This window comes from Hemiscyllium ocellatum, chromosome 31, assembly GCF_020745735.1.
Source record: "Hemiscyllium ocellatum isolate sHemOce1 chromosome 31, sHemOce1.pat.X.cur, whole genome shotgun sequence".
Taxonomy (NCBI): domain Eukaryota; kingdom Metazoa; phylum Chordata; class Chondrichthyes; order Orectolobiformes; family Hemiscylliidae; genus Hemiscyllium; species Hemiscyllium ocellatum.
In genome coordinates, this window is record NC_083431.1 from 39,567,136 (window position 1) to 39,592,657 (window position 25,522).

General features: G+C 46.6%; 1 protein-coding gene across 1 annotated transcript in view; it reads right to left on the reverse strand.

Annotated features, from left to right (window-relative positions):
* fkbp6 (FKBP prolyl isomerase 6) overlaps positions 1–25,522 on the reverse strand; it is a 42,335-nt gene that overhangs the window by 6,872 nt on the left and 9,941 nt on the right. The window contains exons 5-8 of the mRNA XM_060847808.1: positions 22,664–22,783; positions 17,489–17,686; positions 12,126–12,235; positions 9,510–9,595 (exon numbers count right to left, since the gene is read on the reverse strand). Of these exons, the coding sequence (XP_060703791.1) occupies positions 9,511–9,595; positions 12,126–12,235; positions 17,489–17,686; positions 22,664–22,783 (513 nt within the window). The 3' untranslated portion in view covers position 9,510. The remainder of the gene's footprint in view (positions 1–9,509; positions 9,596–12,125; positions 12,236–17,488; positions 17,687–22,663; positions 22,784–25,522) is intronic.

Consider the following 25,522-nt stretch of genomic DNA (forward strand, 5'->3'; position numbering starts at 1 on the left):
TTTACAGAGATTCCATTGTTTGATTGGTAAGTTGCCCCATATTTTAAGCTTGCTGGTGTCCCATTACTGTGCTGCTTGATTTGACCAGAGATTAGATTAGATTCCCTACAGTGTGGAAACAGGCCCTTTGGCCCAACCCTCTGAAGAGTATCCCACCCAGATCCATTTCCCTCTGACTAATGCATCTAACACTACAGGCAATTTAGCATGGCCAATTCACCTGACCTGCACACCTTTGGACTGTGGGAGGAAAGCGGAGTACTCGGAGGAAACCCACGTAGACACGGGGAGAACGTGCAAACTCCACACAGACAGTCATCCGAGGCTGGAATCGAACCTGGGACCTGGTGCTGTGAGGCAGCAGTGCTAACCACTGAGCCACCGTGCTGACCCAAAGCTCGATGCTCAGCTCGCTGCCAGCACAAGGCTGTTTCTGATCATTGACATCTGTTCACCCTGACAAAATGAATGCTCGTCCCACCAACATCCAGGATACAGTCGTCTCTGTAACGTGGAGATAGTTTTCTTGGCAAGCTAACTAATTGCTTGATTGGAAATGGATTCAAGTCAAGGTTATCTGTTTCAGCCCCTGACCTGAGGGGAGCCTCCCCTTTTGCCCAACTCCCTTTGATCAGTCATTCACTCAGTCGACAACCTCGGAGTCATTTCATCGCTGGTAAATAAAACAAAGAATTACGTTTATATTTGGCGGCTGACCCTTTGAATCCAGTCACACTACACGAGGACAGAAGTCAGCTACACGTAACTTCCAGGTCTTGGCCTAAACTCTCATTAAAGCCACAAGGATGCTTTAAACCAGTTTTTTTTTTAACTATAGACCTGAAGGCAGCCCTCAACTGAATACATTGTCTGGATCGATCAAGTGTATGACAGCCAGCTACAGGTTAGTCAACTTCACAACCGTTGTGGGAAAACGGAATGGACCGGCTTGAGAGAACCACTTGAAACTTGAGAGTGTTCAGTCAGGTTAGCGCTGTCTCTGAAGTGCAGCAAAAAAAAAAGACTTGCACCTTTGATGAATGCAGGATCCCCCAAAGTGCTATACTGCCCACGCAGCCATTTCAAAATGCAGTCACTGATGTTTCCATAAGGTGCGAGTATCACTGGCAAGGTACTTGGGGCTCTGGAACCACATGTCCATCAGACCAGGTATGACAGATTTCCTTTCCCATAGAGAACATCAGTGAACCAGATCGGTTTTTGCAACAATTGATAGATTCATGTTCAGTTACGGAAATTCCAGATTTGTCAATGGAGTTTAAATCCCACCATCCACAGTGGGTAGGAATTGGCCATGTAGCCCCCAGAGGAATAGACTGGATTGTTAGCTCAGTGACACTGCCATCATGATCTCACTCACACCGTGGGACAGTGGTTAGCACTGCTGCCTCACAGCGCCAGAGACCCGGGTTCAATTCCCGTCTCAGGCGACTGACTGCGTGGAGTTTGCACATTCTCCCCGTGTCTGCGTGGGTTTCCTCCGGGTGCTCTGGTTTCCTCCCACAGTCCAAAGATGAGCAGGTCAGGTGAATTGGCCATGCTAAATTGCCCGTAGTGTTAGATAAGGGGTAAATGTATGGGTGGGTTGCGTTTCGGCGGGTCGGTGAGGACTTGTTGGGCCGAAGGGCCTGTTTCCACACTGTATGTAATCTAATCTAATCTAATAACATGGGAAATGGAATAGCCAAGTTATGTACAGCAAGCTCCCACTAACAGCAATGGGACAAAGACCATAATTGATTTTTCTGATGTTGTTTAAAATAGCACAGCAGAATGTTTTACATTCACTTATAAAGTTGGTTGAGGCCTCAGTTGAACTTCTCATCTGAAAGACAGCGGCTAGATCAATGGAGCATCATTCATCCTGTGCTCAGGTCCTGGGCTGGGAGTTGAACCCACAACCTCAGACTCCAAGGCAAAAGTACTTAGAGAAAAATATTCAGTGCATAAAGAGTTTTAAATGCATACCAAATTAATATTGCTTTTGAGCTTTTTAAAGGGAATGGTGTAACTTTATAGATATTGGATTGTTCTTATCTATTGACTCACTCATGTTTAATTACACATGCGTGGTGTTTAATCCAGGAGTGAGACCTAATGTTGCAGTCTGCTGCTCAGCTATGGTACAATGGGCCTGAGAGGCACACTTCAATCACTGTGGTTACAATAATTATTAGAAGTATTTTGTTTTATTATTACAGGCTCATTCTCAAACCGACATAAAGACTAATGAAGGGTCTCACAATCATTTGGAGATGAAAGCCAATTAGCCAAACAGTGATGGAGCTGGAAAGTATCAAATAAGAAAATGACATTGTCTTTAAAAAGTAACTTTCCAGATAAAGTACAAGTTCTCATACCTCCACTCGATCCCCAAATGGTCAACACTTTGTTCTAACGTGGTTCATATTTATGCTCCATGGATGAGTGCCCCATCGTTGATGACCAGGTACACGAGGTCAGTTTAACAGCCAGCCATAACTGAAGGCAGTTTGCTCAACAATATATCAGACGCTGAATCCTTTCCCAAGATGGTGGTGGTAGGTGGTGCCCGCGCTCGCTGGAGCCTGTGCGCTCCAGGCCGGTGGCATCGTTTTCTCAATGTACTTCTCCTTTTTTCCTCCTCTCTTCTTCATCTTTGAGATTGGAGCAGCGTCAACAGGGCGGTGGCTACAGCATCGGTGACGTGGAGACAGTGAGCACTGCAGATGCTGTATTGTCACAGTTGAGAGCGTGTGGTGCTGGAAAAGCACAACAGGTCAGGCAGCATCCGAGGAGCAGGACCAAGATTCTTGACAACAGCAGCAGTCGGCCTGGAGCCCGGTCGCCCAGGGAGAGGGGCCCAGACTCTTGGTGGCAGCGCAGCCGAGAGTGGGAACTCCTGGCTGTGACGGTGCCCAGAACCCGGACACTTGGCAGTGGTGGCAAGGTGGCGGTGACATCGGAGCTGGCATTTCCTGGGACAGTGGCATCACTGGGGAGTTCTGGAAACCCGGAGCACTTTGCAGAGCTCTGCAGCCTGGCTTGAAACTTCAGTTTGAACGAGAAGTGAACTCTTATTTCAGTTATTTTTTTAAAAAATACTTTTTGGAACTGAAAAGGGTGCCTGATTGTGGCAAGAAAACACTTTTCAATGTATCTTCGATGATAGATGTGATAATAAATAAATGATTCAAGTACCCATATGTCTTGACAATCCTCAGGAAGAAACCAAGGCCAGTGCCTCTTACCAGACCATGAGGAAAAGGTGAATGGGTTATGGCGAGAGAATATGAAGGAAATGCCTTCATCCCTTTCATTAATGATCCTGCCAACTGTTATACAGTGAGGAGTGGGGCCTTCTCAGAGTCTGACTCCGTTCTCAGATCCATTCACAACTCCTCCCCCAGAGAAGCAAGCCTTACCACAGGAGCTGACAGCCCACCTGGGACTGGTGGGAGGCAGGTAACATGGACTGAAATGACCCAGGCCTGCAAGTTAGGAGTGTGATGGAATACTCTTCACTTGCCTGGTTGAGTGCAGCTCCAACACTGTTCAAGAAACCCAACACCATCCAGGACAAAAAAGCAACCCATCTGACTGGTGCCCCATCCACACACAGTGCCCATAGTGTGTATTATCTACAAGATGCAGGGCAGCAACTCAAAGTTCCTCTCCTCATGACCTCTACCAACTAGAACGACAGGTTGAGCAGATACCTGAGAGCACCTTCACTGACAAGCTCCCCTCCAAGCCTCACATCATCCTGACTTGGGACTATATCACCACCGCTCACTGTTAACAGATCAGAATCCTGGAACTCAGTTTCTAACATCACTGTGGATGCTCCTACACCACATGGATTGTACAGTAACTCACCAACACTTTGTCAAGGGTAACTAGGGATGGACAATGAATGCAATGTTGCCAAAGTCATCTACACCAATAAGTAACACAGGAAGAGACCATGTATTTAACTATATATCCTTGAGTAATATTTGATATTAAGTTTAAAAGTCTTGCCACCCACTTGCATATGAAGTGAAGTTCTAACCCTCTCCTTTGAAGGTCGCTGTTCAGCTCGTGTCTGGGTGCAGGATAACAAAACCAGCTTGTTGCCTTTTGCAGGAATTCCGGGGCTAGATTGGCAGGAACGCTATCTGCCTGGGAAGTCTGTGACCAATTAATATACCACTGTCAACAGTTTGAAATAATTGCTTTGGCAGTGAGGAATTGCTGAAAGGAAGCAAAAAGCTCACACTTCTCATTTTGCGCACATCAGGTTTCGGACAGAAGAATAGGAGTTAGAAAGAAACCCATTTATCCAGCACGAGACGATGGTGCTGACTGGGTTAGGTGTCATTGATGGGAGGTGCAGCAGGAGCTGTTAACTTTCACACTAAGCAGACAACATCCTGAACCATCCGACACTACCTGCCTGCTCCTAGAAACATCATTAACAGGTAATCGGACAATGAGAGGCATTAGGGTTACATTTATATTCATGTATCACCTGATCTGTTACTTTTCTGGTGAATAAATTGACTTGATCGTTGCAGGAGTATAAAGTAAAGGACATTATAGCCAGTGAGGTACTTGTGAACTGAAGTCAGGGAAAGATTCACTACCTTTTCTCAAATAATGCCATGGGATCTTTTCCATTTCCGGTTTAATATTTCACCTTATGGCATTCCAAACAGTAACGTACTGCTCTCAAGAATCCAAAGTATGGCTTTCACCCACGGCCTCCTGACTCAGAGGTGAGTGTGCTACCACTGAGCACAGAATGGCAACTTAAGAGAGCTTTTGGAAAGATATAGAGACCCATGGCTGACCTGATCCTTCTACTTTCCCAGAATGACCTCAAAAGCATTCTTGGTTGTTAGCCACCATCTGCAGCGTGAATGAAGGCTACACCGTGCAGCTATCGAACTGAACCTCTCCTGTAAGCGATTAGAAAATTCACAAAAAAGCTGAGATAATGATTGGTGACCAGGGGCCTGGAGGCAGCAGGCAGTGACAGAAATACACCCTGCACTTTATCCAGGAACTACATTAAAAAAAAGGATCTGTTCAACCCACTGGTGGCAACCAGCACTGAGGGATGGAGTACTGTGTGCGGTACAGTGCTGGCAGTGATGCCAGGTCGGAGTACCACGCAACTGAGGCAGGGGAATCAGACAAAGGCTAACATCAACCACCTGATGCTTTCGAAGCGCTGCTCCTTCTAGTGCTTCCAAATAAACCTGCTGGACTATAACCTGGTGTGGGGTGATTTTTAACCTTGTCTACACCGCAGTCCAACATTGGCATCTCCCAATCGTAACATCAAGATCATTGATCATAGGCCCAGCCAGAGAGACCTGGCACATGTCAGGTCGAGAGGAGTTAGAATTATCGGCAGATTAGACTGCTGGATTGATAATGATCGGGAACAGGGACATATACATGGTGACAAATGGAGCATAGAGCTGTCTGTCTATCTGTGGTAGTGGTGGAGGACACAGACAGAACAGTGACTCCTACAAGCCATGCAAACTGTCAGGGGCCACCTGCCGTGTGTATGGAGCTCAAAGATTGATTAAAGTTGAAAAGAAAAACTTCAATCCACATGAATTGTGGAATAATACCACCATCCTCACCTCAAACTGAGCTGTGAATGTGTGGAACTGTAAACAAATCAAAGACCTCAAACAGGTAAAGTGCGAATTCAAAATAAGATCCATATCATTGCAGCTGAACCAGACAGAAACAAATACACCCACACGACAAGGCGGCCTGAGCTAGATGTATCTACGGATAAGGGCAGGAGTAGGTAACACAGCCCCTCTAGCTCAGTATTATGGCAGAGAGGCAAGGAGAACGCTGTAAGCCATAGGCAGGAGAAGCTGTGCCTGACTGCACATAGGCTTTACAGGGCTTTGAAGCAGGTTCAGGGTCTGACAGATTACAAACAATGGGGTAAAGTCTATGATGGAAAACAGAGTCGTCAAAGTGCCGTTTATTGGCCCTTCCCTAAGGCTGTGCTCAGTGCCCACTGGGAATGGGACAGAAATGGAAATCACTCAGTCTCTAAAGTTAAAGCAGGACAGCTCGCCTTCACAAGTACAGTACCAACAGACAGGGTCCATCAGGTCACATTGACAACAGGCAGTACCAACAGACAGGGTCGATCAGGTCGCATTGACATGTACAAAGGTCAAGCAGGAACACATTTAAAGCCTGCTGGGGAATTATCCTACTGAGACAGTGGGCCTTGTGATTTGGTGTCAGTTTTGATACTAAAGTACTGATCTTGCAAATATTTGCATGGCCCAGCTGATAGATAAATAACCAAATCCAGGGGGAGAAACCATCAAACTTGTCAGTGAAGAAATTGTTCTGTGACTACTTTTTCAGTTTTATATTCAGGTGAAGCATTTGTGCAGGAAACAATAAGCACTTTTAAAGATTTCTAAAAGAATCTCTACATAGGTATGAACCAAAACTTTCACAGAGTCATTCCCATATCTTTCAGTACCATACCTTCATAACATAGCAACGGCTCTGTACCCACCTGTACTGTACCTTAGTAACACAGCGACAGCCCTGTACCCACCGGTTCTGTATCTCAGTAACACAGAGACAGCTCTGTACCCACCGGTATTGTATCTCAGTAACACAGGGACAGCCCCGTACCCACCGGTACTGTACCTCAGTAACACAGACAGTCCTGTACCCACCTGTACTGTACCTCAGTAACACAGACAGTCCTGTACCCACCTGTACTGTACCTCAGTAACACAGACAGTCCTGTACCCACCTGTACTGTACCTCAGTAACACAGACAATCCTGTACCCACCGGTACTGTACCTCAGTAACACAGGGACAGCCCCGTACCCACCAGTACTGTACCTCAGTAACACAGGGACAGCCCCGTACCCACCAGTACTGTAAGAAAGTAATGACTACAGATGCTGGAGAGTCATAGTTGAAAAAAGTGTGGCACTGGATAAGCACAGTCAGCATTGTAGCAGTGGAATAGGTGCGACAGGGGAATGAGATGGGTGTGGGAGGGCGGGGTTAGCGGGGGGATGAGATGACGAAACTGGTAAAGTTGATGTTGATGCCATATGGCTGGAGGGTCCCACTGCACAAGATGAGGCGTTCCCCCTCCACTTGTTGGGTGGCTAGGATTTGGCGATGGACGAAGCCCAGGACATGCCTGTCTTTAATGCAGCGGCATGGGGAACTGAAGTCAGCCGCCAGGGGGTGGGGTTGTTTGATGCATTTCTCCCAGAGATGTTCCCTGAAACATTCCACAAGTTGGCATCCTGTCTCCCCATTGTACAGGAGACCACATCGAGAGCAACTGACACAGTGGATGAGATGTTTGGATTTTCTGGAAAATCACTGCTGGATGTGGAAGGATCCTTTGGGGCCTTGGATGGAGGTGAGGGGGGAGGTGTGGGGACCCTCCAACCACATGGCATCAACGTCAACTTCACCAGTTTACTCATCTCCCCTCCCCCACCTCATTCCGATCCAACCCTCCAACTTGGCCCCACCCTCTTGAACTGTCCATCTTCCTTCACCAATCCACTCCACCCTCCACTCCGGCCTAGCACCTTCGATCTTTGCAGCTACCTCCCCCACCCCCTCCTATTTATCTCCCAGCCCCCTTCTCCCTCCACATTCCTGACAAAGGGCTGATGTCCAAAATGTCGACTCTCCTGCTCCTCGGATGTGCCTGGCCTATTGCGCTTTTCCAGCTCCACACTTTTCAATATAGCCACAGACCACCTGTGCCAAACAAAATGTTCACTCCCCCAAACAATGAAAACTCGGGCTATCTGTCACTCCTTTCAGGTTCATTTCCAAAAAGACCTTTGGTTTATGGTTTTTTCTGAGTTTTGGGACACATGGACAATGGATACTGACCTGTACTGCTTCCAGTATCCTTCTTCCCAGAGTGCATCACCACATACGTCTCTGCACTGAATCTCAGCTGCCACCTACCCACCCATTCCACCAATGTGTCAATGCCCTTTTGGAGTTCCACATTGCCCTCCTCACTGTTTACAATTCTTCCAAGCTCCATGTCACCTGTACGCTTTGACTCTGTCCCCTGCACACTGAGATCCTAGCCATTCATATATGCCAGGGAAAGCAAGATTCCCCCTACTGACTGCTGGGAAAACTCCACAACAAACCTTTCCCAAAGCAAAAAAAAAATCCATTGGCTATTACACTCTTACCTATCACTCTGTCAATTTATGTTTCGATTGTCTCTTTTATATAGTGGTCAATAACTTTACCACAGTCTGTCGTGTGGTACTGTATCAAACACCTTCTGGAAATCCAAGTACACCACATCAACATTGTTACCCTCATCAAATCCTTGAAAATATTCCAGCAGGTTAATTAAATACAGCTTCCCGTTAGAAATACATGCTGAATCTTCCTAATCAACCCACCTTTTCCCACGTGACTACTAAGTCTATCCTGAATAATTGTTTCTAGAAGCTTCCCCACAACGGACGTTAAACTGACAGATCTGTAATTGCTGGGATTCTTGCAGCTCTCTTGAGCAAGATCGTAATGATTGCAATTTTCCAATCGTCTAGCCCTTCCTGAGTCCAGGGAAGACTGAAAGATCATTAGCCAGTGCCCTTGCAAATTCCAGCCTCACTTCCATCAAAATCCTTGGAAACATCCCATCTGGTCCTGGTCAACTTTAAGTACCGAGAGTCTATCCTTCCTTACTAATTCTGCACTTTTCCAGTGACAGAGTTTCTCCTCTGTCACCATGGCCCCAGCAGCATCCTCATCTTTTACAGAAACTGATGAAATCTATTCATTTAACATGTTCAGCGCGAGCGCGCCCTCAGGCTCGCTCAGTGAGAGTTTGTTGTAAACCTGTCAGGGGAAGGCAGCCAGAGTTATCCAGAACCTGCAAACTTAATACATCTCTCTCTCTCTCTCCCCCCCCTCTCTATTTCTTGCTCTTTTTCTCTCACTGCATTTAATGTTCTGGGGATTAAAAGACACGAGAACCACAAAAGTTCAAAGAAAAGACTCTGATGAAGAAAAAAGACCTACTATCCAAATTAAATACCAACCCCCAATATCCAAAATAGAAATTATGAGATCAAAGTGCATTTTGCAGTTGTATAATACAATGTCTGTTAAGTTATTAACTCAGTGCATTGATTAGTCCCGATGTGACCCAGGGAATTCCCCAGTCAGCAGGAGCTTCAGAGATGGAGATTATTCCCACCTGCCCCTCTCAGGCCCTTGATATTGACGACAGGTCATGTGTCAGCTCACTTCCATCCCATAACCCAGAGATCACTGGTGAAGGGTTACTGCTGCATGTAAAATTGCAACACTCAGAACCTTCAGGCAGAACAGTAGCAACAAAACCACTTCCCATTCAGAGGCAGTTTAAAGAAGCCGTCACTAAATCCTGAAGCAGCACAGTGCCTGCTTTAACCTCCAACTCCCCTCCAAGTCGGAGATGACTCACCTTAATCTTTCCCTGCTGTAGGTTCCCAGGCAGCAAACATCCTGGTACACATCTCCTTCTCCTTCAAGCTCCACTCTCGGTAGCATCTAGACAGGAAGGAAAGCAAACACATGGGCAGATTCTTCAACACTGCAATTTACAGGAACATCACCCTTCCCGTTTGGCAGATGTTTTACCAGAACATGAAAACAATGTGGGTACAGGCCTGGAATTGTAAAGGAAACCAACGTTACGCTGACCTTACCTGACAGTCTGAGTGGACAAATATAACACTTGCATTTTCCAAATCTCTGCTTTGGTTGTAGTAGTAAACGATTCAGAACAGACTAACAATCACAGAACAGTATCTACACCCATATCAAGCTTTGATACCCTGCCGCTAACTCTGTTCACAATTTGGAGATGCCGGTGTTGGACTGGGGTGTACAAAGTTAAAAATCACACAACACCAGGTTATAGTCCAACAGGTTTAATTGGAAGCACACTAGCTTTCGGAGCGACGCTCCTTCATCAGGTGATAGTGGAGGGCTCGATCGTAACAGAATTTATAGCAAGAATTTGCAGTGTGATGTAACTGAAATTATACATTGAAAAATTGATTGTCTGTCAAGCCTTTCATCTGTTAGAATACAGTGATAGTTTCACTTCTTTCATGTGTAAATCATAAAAAAAGGGTCTTGTGATTTACACATGAAAGAAGTGAAACTATCACTGTATTCTAACAGATGAAAGGCTTAACAATCAATTTTTCAATGTATAATTTCAGTTACATCACACTGTCAATTTTTACTATAAATTTTGTGTTACGACCGAGCCCTCCACTATCACCTGATGAAGGAGCGTCGCTCCGAAAGCTAGTGTGCTTCCAATTAAACCTGCTGGACTATAACCTGGTGTTGTGAGATTTTTAACTCTGTTCACAATGTATACCTTCAACACTGTGCACTACCATCCCTGAGGTCACAGTCTACTAGCCCCACCTAGTGCCGAAGCATGGGAATGCAAGGGTAAATTGCAGCAGTTCTCTGATTTCCCATCACCAGCATCCCCTCAACCATACTGACTCATTCGCAATCTGCAAGGTCTTAACAGCTTACAAACTGCTGTTTCCTCCAGCTCATCAACTTCCAAAGTTTAAGGTTACAAACTCCCAAAGAGTTTCAGCAAAAGTAGTTCCTCACTCCCAGATCGTTAGTGTTCTGGCATTCCCTTTTATTTCTGCATCAAATTGGTAACATAAACATTTCAGCATCTAAACAGACGTGTGGTAATCCATGTGTTTTACTGGAGACTCTGATTGTTCCCCAGCCCCAGCAAGTGTTCAATCCCATTCTAACTCTCATCTCCCCCACCACTCCCCCTGCACCTCAAGAGACTAACCGAGAGGAGACCCCCACATTGCCATGTTAAAGCTCTTGGGACAAGAAATGGAACTAAATGAGTTATTGAGTCATACAGTAGAGAAACAGACCCTTTGGTCTAACCAATTGACCATAATCCCAAAGTAAATCAGTCTCACCTGCCTGCACTTGGCCCATATCCCTTTAAACATTTCTTATTCATTTACTGATCTAAACACTTTTTAAACATGGTAACTGTTCCTGCATCCATCAACTCCTCTGGAAGTTCATTCCATACACAAACCACACAGTGTTAAAACAAAAGCCTCTTGGTGTCTTTTTAAAATTTTTCTTCTCTCACTTCAAAGATATGCTCCTTGCCTTGAAATCCCCCACCGAGGGAAAAAGACACCTGCCAATCTCCTTACGTATACCCCTCATGGTTTTATTAACTTCAGTAAAGTCACCTCTCGGCCTCCTACACTTCAGTGAAAAGTACCACCCTCTCCTCATATCTCAAACCCTCCAAGCCCACCAACCTCCTGGTAAACCTCCTGGTAAGCCCTCTAGGCTCACCAACCTCCTGGACCCTCTCCAACTTAATAATGTCCCTCCTGTAGCAGGGCGACCAGACTGCACCCAGTCGTCCAGAAGGGGCCTCACTAATATCCTGTACAACCTCAACATGACATCCCAACTCCTATACTCAAAGGTCTGAGCAATGACGGCTTGTCTGCCAAGTGATTCCTTAACCGTCCTGTCTACATGTGGTGCAAACCTTCAACTGGATGTACCTGAACCCCTACGTCTCTCTGTTTGTACGACACTACCCAAAGCCCTACTTTAGCTGTATAAGTCCTGTTCTTTTGTTTACCAAAATGGAATAACTCGCATTTATCCAAATTAAACACCATTTGCCACTTCTCAGCCCACTGACCCAATTGATCAAGATCTCTTTCTTCAGTGAAGTCACTTCCTTTGAATGTTAAAGTCATGGAAAAAACAGTGAATAATAATGATGCCATCCTGTGACTGGGTCCCACTGATGAGATTGGAAATGTCAGTGCTGAAAATGATCCGATGCACATTCCCCGAGAGCGAAGCCTCTCGCTCAGTACGCACACAGTCAGAAACTCATCATTTCCAACACCCCCTCACTTCAAACACACTGATTCTTTTGTCCCATTAAAACAGCCAGAAGCTGAGCATGGGCATCAGGTGTTACCACCTACAGAGCCCAGAGGTTTAAACTCCGGGAAGGTTAGACTCCACTCACCTGTCCAGCTGCACCAGGGCACGGTTCACATCAGGATTGAACGGCTCCAGTTTCTGTGCCCTCAGTAGGAAGTCCTTGGCTTTGTCATACTCCAGCAGCAGTATACAGGCCTGGTATAGGGTGGCACCATCAAGAAAACTTGGTTAACCACAAGGAGGACTACTGTACCATGTCTTTTTTTCATTTTGTGGGGTTTTTAAACAACAGGGGACTGAAATTAAAAAAAAACAAGAGGCTGCTTTAAAGCCAGTGTTTGAAAGGATGGCTGCAGCTTAGAAAGCAGCTAAGCTGACATCCACACCAGGCAATGTGTCACTAACGGTTTAGGCATGCAATATGTGAAGCTTGAGTTGTAGATGACTGGGAGCCAACAGAGCGTATATAGTATCTAGTATGCTGTAACTAGTATCGATTTGTCTACGGCCTACTGACCAGTTATCAGTGCCATTGGTCTTTTCTATCTGCCAACAACAGTACGATTGGTAACTGAACAGCTTGGAGTTGGGAACTAGTTACAGAGAGCAAATTATTCAACTCCTGCTTCAGCTAGGCGACAGTCTCTCTGTTCTCTGCAGTCAAAACTCACTATAAACCTGAAAAAAACTACTTTATCTTTCCTGCAGCAGTTTCTACAGACATTTTCAAATAAACCTGTTCAAAGATGCCATTATCCACCTCTGGAACAGGTGGGACTTGACCCCAGGATTCCTGGCTCAGAAGTAAGGACATATCACTGTACCGTAAGAGTCCTGTAACAGTTGTTGCAAGCTGTAACTTTTAACTGATAAATCAGAGACTTGTTATAAAAGACGCAGCCACCTTTAATCTCTTAGTAACCAGTGGAAACGACTGGAGAAAGACAACGGAAACAACATGCCAAAGAGTCAGAAAAATCATTTCAACAACAGAACCTGGCTACAAAGACCAAAAGGACAACTTTCCAACCTTTCCCCCTTTGTCCATACCTACTTATTGTCTGTCTGTCTGTCTCTGTGGGGAAAGGGGAATCTATAAGGAGAATTGAGTTTTAATTTATCATGTTCTATGCCAACAGTTTTATGATTGTTTACCAACAGCTAGACTTTAATTACTTTAAGAATTACTATTTATTAAATCAGGACAGAAACCTGGTCCATGATTTCTATTAACCTGGGTCTGAAAGTCAGGTGAAGTGGGGAACTTTACATACATTATAAATCTTTGACCTTTGTGATGACCCTGGGAATAGCGCAGCTCAATTTACAGTGTGTTACCCAAGTGGGGTATAAAACTAAATTCAGACTAGCTCACCCAGATCAGAGAATGGGTCTGTAAGTTCCTCCCAGCACACCATGGGAAACAATACATGTACAAGATAACCTCACTCCCAAACTGGGAAGAAACTCTCTCTCTATACTCTCCCGACCTCCATGAAGATGATGGTTGTTGCTGAGCTATAATACAACCACACTTTATGCCAGCCTAGTTAGGTTGGTTTGGAGACGAGCAGATGAGTTTGGACCTATTGCTTCCAAAGGTCTTCTTGACTGGGGATTGTCCTCAGCTCTGACCTGGGTCAGTCGTTCAAAATCAATCAATCAATCAATTGAATAAGGGGAACTATAGAGCTATGAGGGAGGAGCTGGCCAAAGTTCAATGGTGCAATACCTTAGCTGGGATGACAATGGAGGAACAATGGCAGAAATTTCTGGGTATAATGCAGAAGATGCAGGATCAGTTCATTCTAAAAAGGAAGAAAGATCTTATGAGGCGGCATGGGTGGCCATGGCTGACGAGGGAAGTTATGAAACATATAAAGTTAAGAGAGGAAAAAGTATAACATGGCAAAGATGAGTGGTAAAACGGAGGACTGGGGAGCTTTTAAAGAACAACAGAGGATTACTAAGAAGGAAATACGCAGAGAAAAAATGAGGTACGAAGGTAAACTGGCCAAAAATATAAAGGAGGATAGTAATGGCTGTTTAGGTATGTGAAAGGCAAAAAAATGGTTAAGACTAAAACTGGGCCCTTGAAGACAGAAATACGGGAATATATTACAGGGAACAAAGAAATGGCAGAAGAATTGAATTGGTACTTCAGATCTGTGTTCACTGGGGAAGACACAAGCAATCTCCCTGAGGTAACAGTGGCTGAAGGACCCGAACTGAAGGGAATTTACATTTGCCAGGAATTGGTGTTGGAGAGACTGTTAGGTCTAAAGGTTGATAAGTCCCCAGGGCCTGATGGTCTACATCCCAGGGTACTGAAGGAGGTGGTTCGAGAAATTGTGGATGCATTGGTGATTATTTTCCAGAGTTCGATAGATTCAGGATCAGTTCCTGCGGAATGGAGGGTAGTTAATGTTGTACCACTTTTTAAGAAAGGAGCGAGAGAGAAAGCAGGAAATTATAGACCAGTTAGTCTGACCTCAGTGGTGGGAAAGATGCTGGAATCTATTATAAAGGATGAAATTATGACACATCTGGATAGCAGTAACAGGATAGGTCAGAGTCAGCATGGATTTATGAAGGGAAAATCATGCTTGACTAATCTTCTGGAAGTTTTTGATGATGTAACTCTGAAGATGGATGAGGGAGATCCAGTAGATGTAGTGTACCTGGACTTTCAGAAAGCTTTTGATAAAGTCCCACATAGGAAGTTAGTGAGCAAAATTAGAGCGCATGGTATTGGGGGCAAAGTACTGACATGGATTGAAAGTTGGTTGGCTGATAGGAAACAAAGAGTAGTGATAAACGGCTCCCTTTCAGAATGGCAGGTGGTGACCAGTGGGGTACCGTAGGGATCAGTGCTGGGGCCGCAGCTTTTTACAATATATGTTAATGATATAGATGATGGTATTAAAAGTAATATTAGCAAATTTGCTGATGATACAAAGCTGAGTGGCAGGGTGAAATGTGAGGAGGATGTTAGGAGATTACAGGGTGACCTGGACAAGTTAGGTGAGTGGTCAGATGCATGGCAGATGCAGTTTAACGTGGATAAATGTGTGGTTATCCACTTTGGTGGCAAGACCAGGAAGACAGATTACTACCTCAATGGAATCAATTTAGCTAAAGGGGCAGTACAGAGAGATCTGGGTGTTCTTGTACATCAGTCAATGAAGGCAAGCATGCAGGTACAACAGGTAGTGAAGAAAGCTAATGGCATGCTGGCCTTCATAACAAGAGGGATTGAGAATAGGAGCAAAGAGGTTCTTCTGCAGCTGGACAGGGCCCTGGTGAGAACACACCTGGAGTATTGTGTACAGTTTTGGTCTCCAAATTTGAAGACATTCTGGCTATTGAGGGAGTGCAGCGTAGGTTCACGAAGTCAATTCCTGGAATGGTGGGATTATCTTACTTTGAAAGATTGGAGCGACTGGGCTTGTATATGCTTGAGTTTAGAAGGCTGAGAGGGGATCTGATTGAGACGTATAAGATTATTAAAGGATTGGTTGCTCTGGAGGCAGGAAGCATGTTTCTGCTGATGGGTGAGTCCCGAACCAGAGGACACAGTTTAAAAATAAGGGGTAGGCCACTTAGAACAGAGGAGAAATTTCTTCACCCAGAGAGTGGTGGGTGTATGGAATGCTCTGCCCCAAAAGGCAGTGGAGGCCAAGTCTCTGGATACTTTCAAGAAAGAGTTGGATAAATCTATTAAGGATAGTGGAATCAAAGGTTATGGAGATAAGGTAGGAACAGGATATTGAATGAGGATGTAAAAAATGAGGTCTGCAGATGCTGGAGATCACAGCTGCAAATGTGTTGCTGGTCAAAGCACAGCAGGTTAGGCAGCATCTCAGGAATAGAGAATTCGACGTTTCGAGCATAAGCCCTTCATCAGGAATAAGAGAGAGAGAGCCAAGCCGGCTGAGATAAAAGGTAGGGAGGAGGGACTAGGGGGAGGGGCGATGGAGGTGGGATAGGTGGAAGGAGGTCAAGGTGAGGGTGATAGGCCGGAGTGGGGTGGGGGCGGAGAGGTCAGGAAGAGGATTGCAGGTTAGGAGGGCGGTGCTGAGTTGAGGGAACCGACTGAGACAAGGTGGGGGGAGGGGAAATGAGGAAGCTGGAGAAGACAAGGTGGGGGGAGGGGAAATGAGGAAGCTGGAGCTTCCTCATTTCCCCTCCCCCCACCTTGTCTCAGTCGGTTCCCTCAACTCAGCACCGCCCTCCTAACCTGCAATCCTCTTCCTGACCTCTCCGCCCCCACCCCACTCCGGCCTATCACCCTCACCTTGACCTCCTTCCACCTATCCCACCTCCATCGCCCCTCCCCCTAGTCCCTCCTCCCTACCTTTTATCTCAGCCGGCTTGGCTCTCTCTCTCTTATTCCTGATGAAGGGCTTATGATTGAATGAGGATGATCAGCCATGATCATAATGAATGGTGATGCTGGCTCGAAGGGCAGAATGGCCTACTCCTGCACCTATTGTCTATTAATTGAATTGAATGATGCCATTGCCAGAATTTCCTGTGTATAGAATCAGGACCTTTAGTGGATTTTTTTCCCCTTGGGAATTTGGTTATGGTTCAGGAGGGAGGGCAGTGCAGCAGGGAACTGAAGCTGGGAGCTGTCTGGTCCCAAACACACTGAGCACTGCAGTCATTTCCTGAGACAGTGGGGTTGCCAGAGCCCAAGCAAAACTATGCCAAGATATCATTCCCAGCATTCCCTGCAGCTTTTCGAAGGATGTTTAAAGTGGTCCAGGTTGTGAATCGCTTGAGACACCAAAAATAACCTTGAAGCTCGGGAAAGCAGCTAATATAATCAAAGACCTCTCCCACCCTGTTTACCCTCTCTGTCGCTAAGTCCCATCGGCAGGAGGCATAAACATTTCAGAACACTGACCAACAGATTCAAGAACAGCTTGTTCCCCGTTGTTATCAGCCTTTTGAACGAACCTCTCATATTAAAGTTGATCTTTCTCAACACTTTATTCTACATTCTATTACCCTGATTTACATTTATTATGATTTGTTGGGATAGCACACAAAACAGTACTTTCCACTGCACCTCAGCACGTGACAATAATCAATCAAATCAAAACATCTGCAGTCCAAGACAAAAAGCGATCCAAGTTTTCCAAGCAAGCTTAAAAATGGAAGGCATATTTGTGGATGATCTCGAAAACGCCCAAGATGGGTTATTGGACATGCCCAATCCTAGCGCCTATTCGAAAAAGGATGTTCAGGCACTGCTGGGTTTTGTGTTGATCCAAGTGTCAAGAATGAGTCTTTGATGAGAGGAAGATGTCTCGTATTTCCTGTTCTATACCAGAAATGGTTCTGCTCCACAGCCTGAAGATCTCTCATATAGAATTCACATTAGTTAAAACAAACTAGTAACTTCTTCACATGGAACCATATGGTTTTCGGTCCACTCACCTGACCACACCTGAACAGAGCTTTGCGGTTCTTTCTGTCGATACTGAGAGCTCTCTCCCCATAAACGAGAGCCCGCCTGGGCGCATTCAACTTCAGACTGGCCAGAGACAGGTTCAGGTACAGCAATAATTTGGAGGAGTGAATTGCCTGAGTTTGCTCCTCACCAGTTTCGTGACAATGTGCAAACACCGAGAGAGCCTAAGGAGAAACAGCGAGTATGACGATAATGGATCAGGGCAAGGGAAATGGGACACCACTGTTTAAAAACAGAATACCAAACGACCTCTACTTCCCAACAGATGCAACACTATAGAGAGAGGACTCTTGAAGAAGATAACAAGATCAATAATTTGTTTAGAAGAGAGAAAGGGATGCTCCAAATGAAGGTTGGAGAGATATTATTCCACCGTCCCACTTCTCACTGACGAGTCTCATCAGGAGAGAGGGATCAGAGATCTTGGTGGAATTATGGAATCCTCTCAGGGCTTGGCCATACAATAGTGGGCATGGTCATCTCCCAGGGGTACACAGCATGGCCTACATTGTCATGACGACAGATCAGAACCCTGAATCATATACGAACATGTTTTGCCGTTAAATAAAGATCGCAAGTGTGGCTTACAGTGCAAGTGCTGAAAGAAATCCTGCGAGAACCCCTGGAATATTGTACCTTGGAGCAGGTAAAGGAAGCTACAGAGAGAGAGTGCGTGCAAGAGACAGAGGCAGCGCGAGTACAAGACAGACAGACAGACAGACTGACTGACCGACCTCAAAAGCAGCAGAGGTGTAAGGCAAACTAATTACAGAGGAACCTCGATTATCCGAAGGGCACGGGCAGGGAGTATTTCATTTGGTTAATCGAATTCTGGATAATCGAGGTTCCTCTGTAACTCCCCTCAGCAGAAAAACGTCTATTCTGAGTTACATTCCAGGCTGCAGACACATGACAATTGAAATGTGTTGTCCCTTTCAACTGTAGGGCTGTAACTGCAACAACAGCCCTTGCTGTGTGTATTTGTAGATTAATACACAATGAAAGTGAGGGATTGAAGGCAGCCATTAAACACCCCTGCACTGCAGGTCAAAAGGTAGAAGGTACTCCGAGCCACCATCGAAAAGAAATAGGACAGAAGAATTTCGACTGACCTGCATCTTGAATTCAACTGCTTGCTTGCCAACATGAGTGTTATTAGTATCACCCACCAAACCGCCCCAACATCCCATCATCTACTCTTCAGATATCGGATTAACCTTCACCTTTGTTTTGTGGACTCACCTCTCACTGCTGATGTGTGTATCAATGTGCTTTTGTTAACTGAAGAATGCCTGGTAAAGTGGGCTCATTTTCAAACATAAGTTCATTTGGTCTGAAAGTGAGGTATCCATCAGGGAAGAGATCGTGCAAAACTGAACTAGCTGCAAGCCATCGAGGAGGTGGGTGAGCAAAGAACGGGAGTGAGCCCATTTGTCTTCACTCGCGAGCCCATGACAGGATCTGTATAGCATTGGGGATCCTCACTGGTCATAACATCTTTAACACAAACATGTACGTACTGAATACCTTCAGCTCTACAAAACATTCCAAATATTTCTCAGGACTGGTATCAAGTCAGATGTGAGACAAAGCCACAGGACGGTGAACAACTGAAGGTTTGGTCCCGTTGAAAACTCTTCGCAGTTGAAGAGGAGGGAGACCTTCCTTAAGATTATGGGCGGCATGGAGGCTCAGTGGTTAGCACTGCTGCCTCACAGCGCCAGAGACCCGGGTTCAATTCCTGCTTCGGGCAACTGTTTGTGTGGAGTTTGCACATTCTCCCAGTGTCTGCGTTGGTTTCCTCTGGGTGCTCCAGTTTCCTCCCACAATCCAAAAATGTGCAGGTCAATTTAGCCCATGCTAAATTGCCCGTAGTGTTAGGTGCATTAGTCAGGGGTAAATGTAGGGGAACGGGTCTGGGTGGGTTGCTGTTCGGAGGGTCGGTGTGGACCTTGTTGGGCCGAAGGGCCTGTTTCCACACTGTAGGGAATGTAATCTAATCTTAAACACGGCTTGGACGGCTGAAAGTATGACTACAAATGGTGGAGTAATTAAAACTGACGATGCAAAAGAAAACCGTGTTTGAGAAGCAGGTTGAGGGGTTGGATAAGAGAACCAGATGGTGGTCTTTAAGGCAGCTTGCTGCTTCGGTTCAATTCCTGTGGTTCAAGCTGGTCCTAAAAAATGGAGGCAGTGGCTTCCATTGATGAATTATTTGAGTACTTTAAAGACAGACGGGTCCTGAGCTGCTCAATTCAGAAATGGATAGGTTTATCTAGATATTGGTCAGGAAGATACACGCAACAGAATCAAAGGACAAAAGGATTAACTATAGATTGGCTATTGCTATAAAACTGCCAGGGTTGGAGTAAAGTTGTGGAAGGTTGATTGGGATTGCCCTGCACAGAGCCAGCACTAACCCTGCCATCAGCTGGAGACAGAAAGCTCCAACTTGGATTATTCCGGAATGGCTAATCCTCCGGCCTATTTGATAGGCTTGCAACAACTTGCATTTATGTAGTACCTTTAACAATAGTATAAGACCCCACAGCATTTCATAGCAGCAGAATCAAATAAATTGTGACACTGAGCCAGAGAGCCATTACGGCAGTGGCCACTGAGATGAATTTTGCGAGCAACTGAACAGAGAGCGCGGAATGAAGACACTGCATACAGAGCTCAGGGTCTAGGACACTGAAGGCACAGTCACCAGCGGTTAGGGGATGTGATCGATAGAGCCCTGTAGAGGACCTGAGAAAGAGGCAAAAGACTATTAGACACAGGAGTGAATGTAGGCCACTTGGCCCATCAAAGAGATGATCTGTTCATTGTCTTGTAGGGCTGGAGGAGGTTTGTAGGAATATAATGCCCCCACCCCTGACCAGGGACAAAGATTCAGGAGACAGGCAGGATTCAGGCAAGTGCAAGACCTTTATTCAAGCAACAACTGGTTAATGTAGGGGAGAGGGCAAAAGCCTTTACCAGAATCTGGCCTCGACATGAGAACCCAATCATTCCCTCAATCTACAGCTCAGGACAAAAGTGAGATAAGTGACACACACCGATTTTTAGTGAAATACTGCATTTTTATACATTTTGTGTATACTTACAACATGGTCACTATATCCTTCCCTCTTAGTCCGTACACTCAATCTTGTGGAACACCTAATCAATGATGGCCGTTGCTATGGACAGCCCCATGGTGTTTAACAGACATTGTAATCGCCCAGAGAAAGGGAGGACTGCAGATGCTGGAGAGCCAGAGTCAAAACGTGTGGCGCTGGGAAAAACACAGCAGGCCAGGCAGCATCCTAGGAGCAGGGGAGTCGAACTTTCCAGCATAAGCCCTTCACTCCTGATGAAGGGCTGACACCTGAAACGTCGACTTTCCTGCCCAATGGATGCTGCCTGGCCTGCTGTGCTTTTCCAGCGCCATCCTTTTCGATTGTAATCTCCAGGCCTTGAGCTCCCATTAATTCACATTCCAAAGTTACTGGTTATACTCCTTTGGGACTTGCTTATCTCTGAGGATTGCTTGAATCCCGTTATTCATTGTATTCCCTATGTTCTCTCTATCAAATGCAGCCATTCCTCTTATATTTTCCACTGTCCCAGTTTTATATATAATATATATATATAAAAAACAGAGAAGTTGGTTTTAACTATGATTTGGAGATGCCGGTGTTGGACTGGGATGTACAAAGTTAAAAATCACACAACGCCAGGTTATAGCCCAACAGGTTTAATTGGAAGCCTCTAGCTTTCAGAGCGACGCTCCTTCATCAGGTGATACTCACCAAAAGCTAGTGCTTCCAATTAAACCTGTTGGACTATAACCTGGTGCTGAGAGATTTTTAACTTTGGTTTTAACTATGAGATTTGTAATATTAATATCTGTTGCAACATGTAAACTTAGACAGCTGCTTCTACTGTTCTCACTTTGTAACTAATAAGTTGTGAACAACCCGTTTTGTTTAGGTCTATCAAGCATCTTTTTAGAGATAAAGAAAGCATTTCCTGGGACTAATTAACTTTCACATCTAGGTTTAAATGTTCTTCTCAGAATGCTTCTATTATACATGAATATAGGTACACATGTAACCAATGTTGAAATCTATGAGTATCTGAAGAATCTTTAAGTAGACCCTATTTCTTAATATCATGAATAACTTCAAAGAAACAACAATTACTACAAAATAACTTTAGCTGTTGTTTTCACAGCTACTTCAGAGTTAGGTTGACAGATTAACGAGCTGAGATTTACACCCTTTGTTCTAATTGCAGCTGTTCACCTAATGGAACAACATCCTTTCATTAATGAAGCTAGAATCGATCACTTGTCATATTTGAATGAGCTGGTGACTATTCTCAGATATCCTTTGATTAATTGTTTCGGATGGTTGGTTGCTTGTAGGGCCTCCTGTTCACCTTGGAGTAGCCATGTTCAAAGGTACCATTATGTTCCACTTAAATGACAGAGCAGGCTGTTTAATTCTACTGATCCCCTTGTCAGCCATTTTGTATCTTATTTGCCGGAGCATGGTTAACCATTGTCGGCCATTTTGTGTCTTTCAAACACAGGCTGCCCTTACAAGATTATAGAGATCAAGAAAATTAAAGCCACAGAAGCATTCAAAACTAGAAGAACAGCTTTAAAGATCAAGACATCATTCGTCCCAGAGCCACAGTAAACCAGTGAGCAGGGAACTCAAATGGGCAAAGTGAATTTGGTGCAAGTTAGGATAATGTGCAGAGCTTTGGATGAGCTCGCTTGAAATGAGCAGGAGCACAGGGTGATTTCCACAAGCCCCAGTCAATACCAGGATACCACCTCAGCAGGGAAATACTAGGAATAGCCTCTCCAAGGTCATTACACCACACATTCCTGCAAATACCAGAACACTGTGAAAGAGCCAGGCTATTGGCTAGTACTGAGAGTCACATACACTCTCCCACCTTCCTGCTTTAAACATGGGAACTCATAGTAGAGATTCCATCAGCAAGCTTCCCAAACACCTACAGATATATACTGACCCATTCCAGTAAACTGGATTCCCAAGATCACCCACTGAGTAGTCAGCACCAATGGAATTACAAATGTTTTGTTCAGTTGGTCTCTCCCAGCCCTGCCCATTCAGTACCTTCTTGTACTGGTCCTTCGCGTCCTCATACCGTTGCTGTTGGAAGAAATAATTCCCAAACTCTCGCTCCGTACTGGCCACTTTCAGAAGTTTCTCCACCGGATAAATAATCTGCTCTTCCTACAGACAGAAAAAAAACATAATCCCTTCAAACCAGGAACCAGCAGTTCCCGTGCCCTTTACAACGCCTTAGCCCCACTCCCTTTGAAACAAACACCTTCTTTATTTGAGACAGACGGGAGAATAGCACCCCGATGTGTCCTCATACTGAATCCTAAACAATGAGTGACGTCATCAGAATCCTACATGTTTTCTACCTTACATTTCCTTTAGTGGTGTGAGAGCGAGACAGAGTCAGAGAGCCATGGGACAGCTGCTCAGAACATGTATTGATAAATAAATATTACTTTATTTGTAATTTTATATATTTCTAGAAGGTTTATATTTATAGAGGGTTCTCCTCAGCACAGTTGTGTACACACTGATAAACTGAGACAGTGGCAGGCTTGTACACAACACTGTAGAGCTGGAGACTGCAGTATCAGAGACAAGGGAGATTTCTGGAGTTAGCCTGAAGTTACACAGAGTACACCCCAACACCCCCCCCCCCCCCGCCAAAACACACCCCCACACCCCAACACAATCCGGCCCAAACACACACCCACACCCCCAACACACCCCCCCAACCCCAACACCTCCCCCCAAACACACCCACACACACCCCCCAACCCCAACACCCCCCTCAAACACACCCACACACACACCCCCAACACAACCCGGCCCAAACACAGCCCCACACCCCCAACACATCCCCAACACACACACCCCCACCCTCTCCCCCAACACACACACACCCACACCCCCAAAACACACATCCACAACACACCCCCCTCACCCCCAACATACACACCCACACGACATACACCCCCAACATACACACCCACACGACATACACCCCCAACATACACACCCACACGACATACACCCCCAACATACACACCCACACACCAAAACACACACACCCCCAAACACACACCCACACCCACACCCCACCAAACACACACCCACACACACCCCACCCCCAAACACACACCCCACACACCCCACCCCCAAACACACACCCACACACACCCCACCAAACACACACCCCCAAACACATCCCCACATCCCATCCCCACTCCCCCACCACACACCCCCACTCCCCCACCACACACACCCCCACTCCCCCACACACCCCCCCAAACACACCCACTCACTCCCCCAAACCACTCCTAACACCCCCCCACAACCCTCCAAACACACACCCCCCCACAACCCTCCAAACACACACCCCCCCACAACCCTCCAAACACACACCCCCCCACAACCCTCCAAACACACACCCCCCCACAACCCTCCAAACACACACCCCCCCACAACCCTCCAAACACACACCCCCCAACAACCCTCCAAACACACACCCCCCAACAACCCTCCAAACACACACCCCCCAACAACCCTCCAAACACACACCCCCCAACAACCCTCCAAACACACACCCCCCAACAACCCTCCAAACACACACCCCCCACCAACCCTCCAAACACACACCCCCCAACAACCCTCCAAACACACACCCCCCAACAACCCTCCAAACACACACCCCCCAACAACCCTCCAAACACACACCCCCCAACAACCCTCCAAACACACACCCCCCAACAACCCTCCAAACACACACCCCCCAACAACCCTCCAAACACACACCCTCCACCCCCTCCAAACACACACCCTCCACCCCTCCAAACACACACCCTCCACCCCCCAAACACACATCCCCCCACCCCCCCAAACACATGCCCCCACCCCCTCCAAACATGCCCCCACCCCCTCCAGACACACCCCCTTCCCCCCAAAAACACCCCCCCCACCATTCCCAAACACACCCCTCACCCCTATACCCCCACCCCCCCCAAACACACACACACACACACTCCTCTCCAAACACACCGCCCCACCCCTCTCCACACCCCCCCCACTCCCCCAAACACAGACCCCCACCCCCTCAAACACACACACACACCCACTCCTCGCCAAACACACCGCCCCACCCCTCTCCACACACCCCCCCACTCCCCCAAACACAGACCCCCACCCCCACCCCCCTCCAAACACACACCGACACCCCCCCAACTCCCCCCCAAACACACCCACACCCACCCCCCTCCAAACACACCCCCCACCCCCACAAACACATACCCCCACCTCCCTCCAAACACACACCCCCCACCCCCCCAAACATATACCCTCCCCCTCCAAACACATACCCCCCACCCCCCCAAACATATACCCTCCCTCTCCAAACACATACCCCCCACCCTCTCCAAACACCCCCCCCACCAAACACACCCACACCCCCTCATCCAAACACACCCACCCACCCCCCCAAACACCCCCCAACACACACACCCACCCCCCAAACACACCCCCACCCCCTCCAAACTCACCCCTGCACCCCTCACACCCCATCCCCAAACACACCCCCCACCCCCCCACACCTCCCCAAACACACACCCCCACCAAACACAACCCCCCACACCCCCTCCAAACACACCCCCACCCCCCTCCAAACACACCCCCACCCCCCTCCAAACACACCCCCACCCCCCAAACACACACACCCCCACCCCTCAAACACACACACTCCCACCCCTCAAACACACACACTCCCACCCCTCAAACACACACACTCCCACCCCTCAAACACACACACTCCCACCCCTCAAACACACACACTCCCACCCCTCAAACACACACACTCCCACCCCTCAAACACACACACTCCCACCCCTCAAACACACACACTCCCACCCCTCAAAA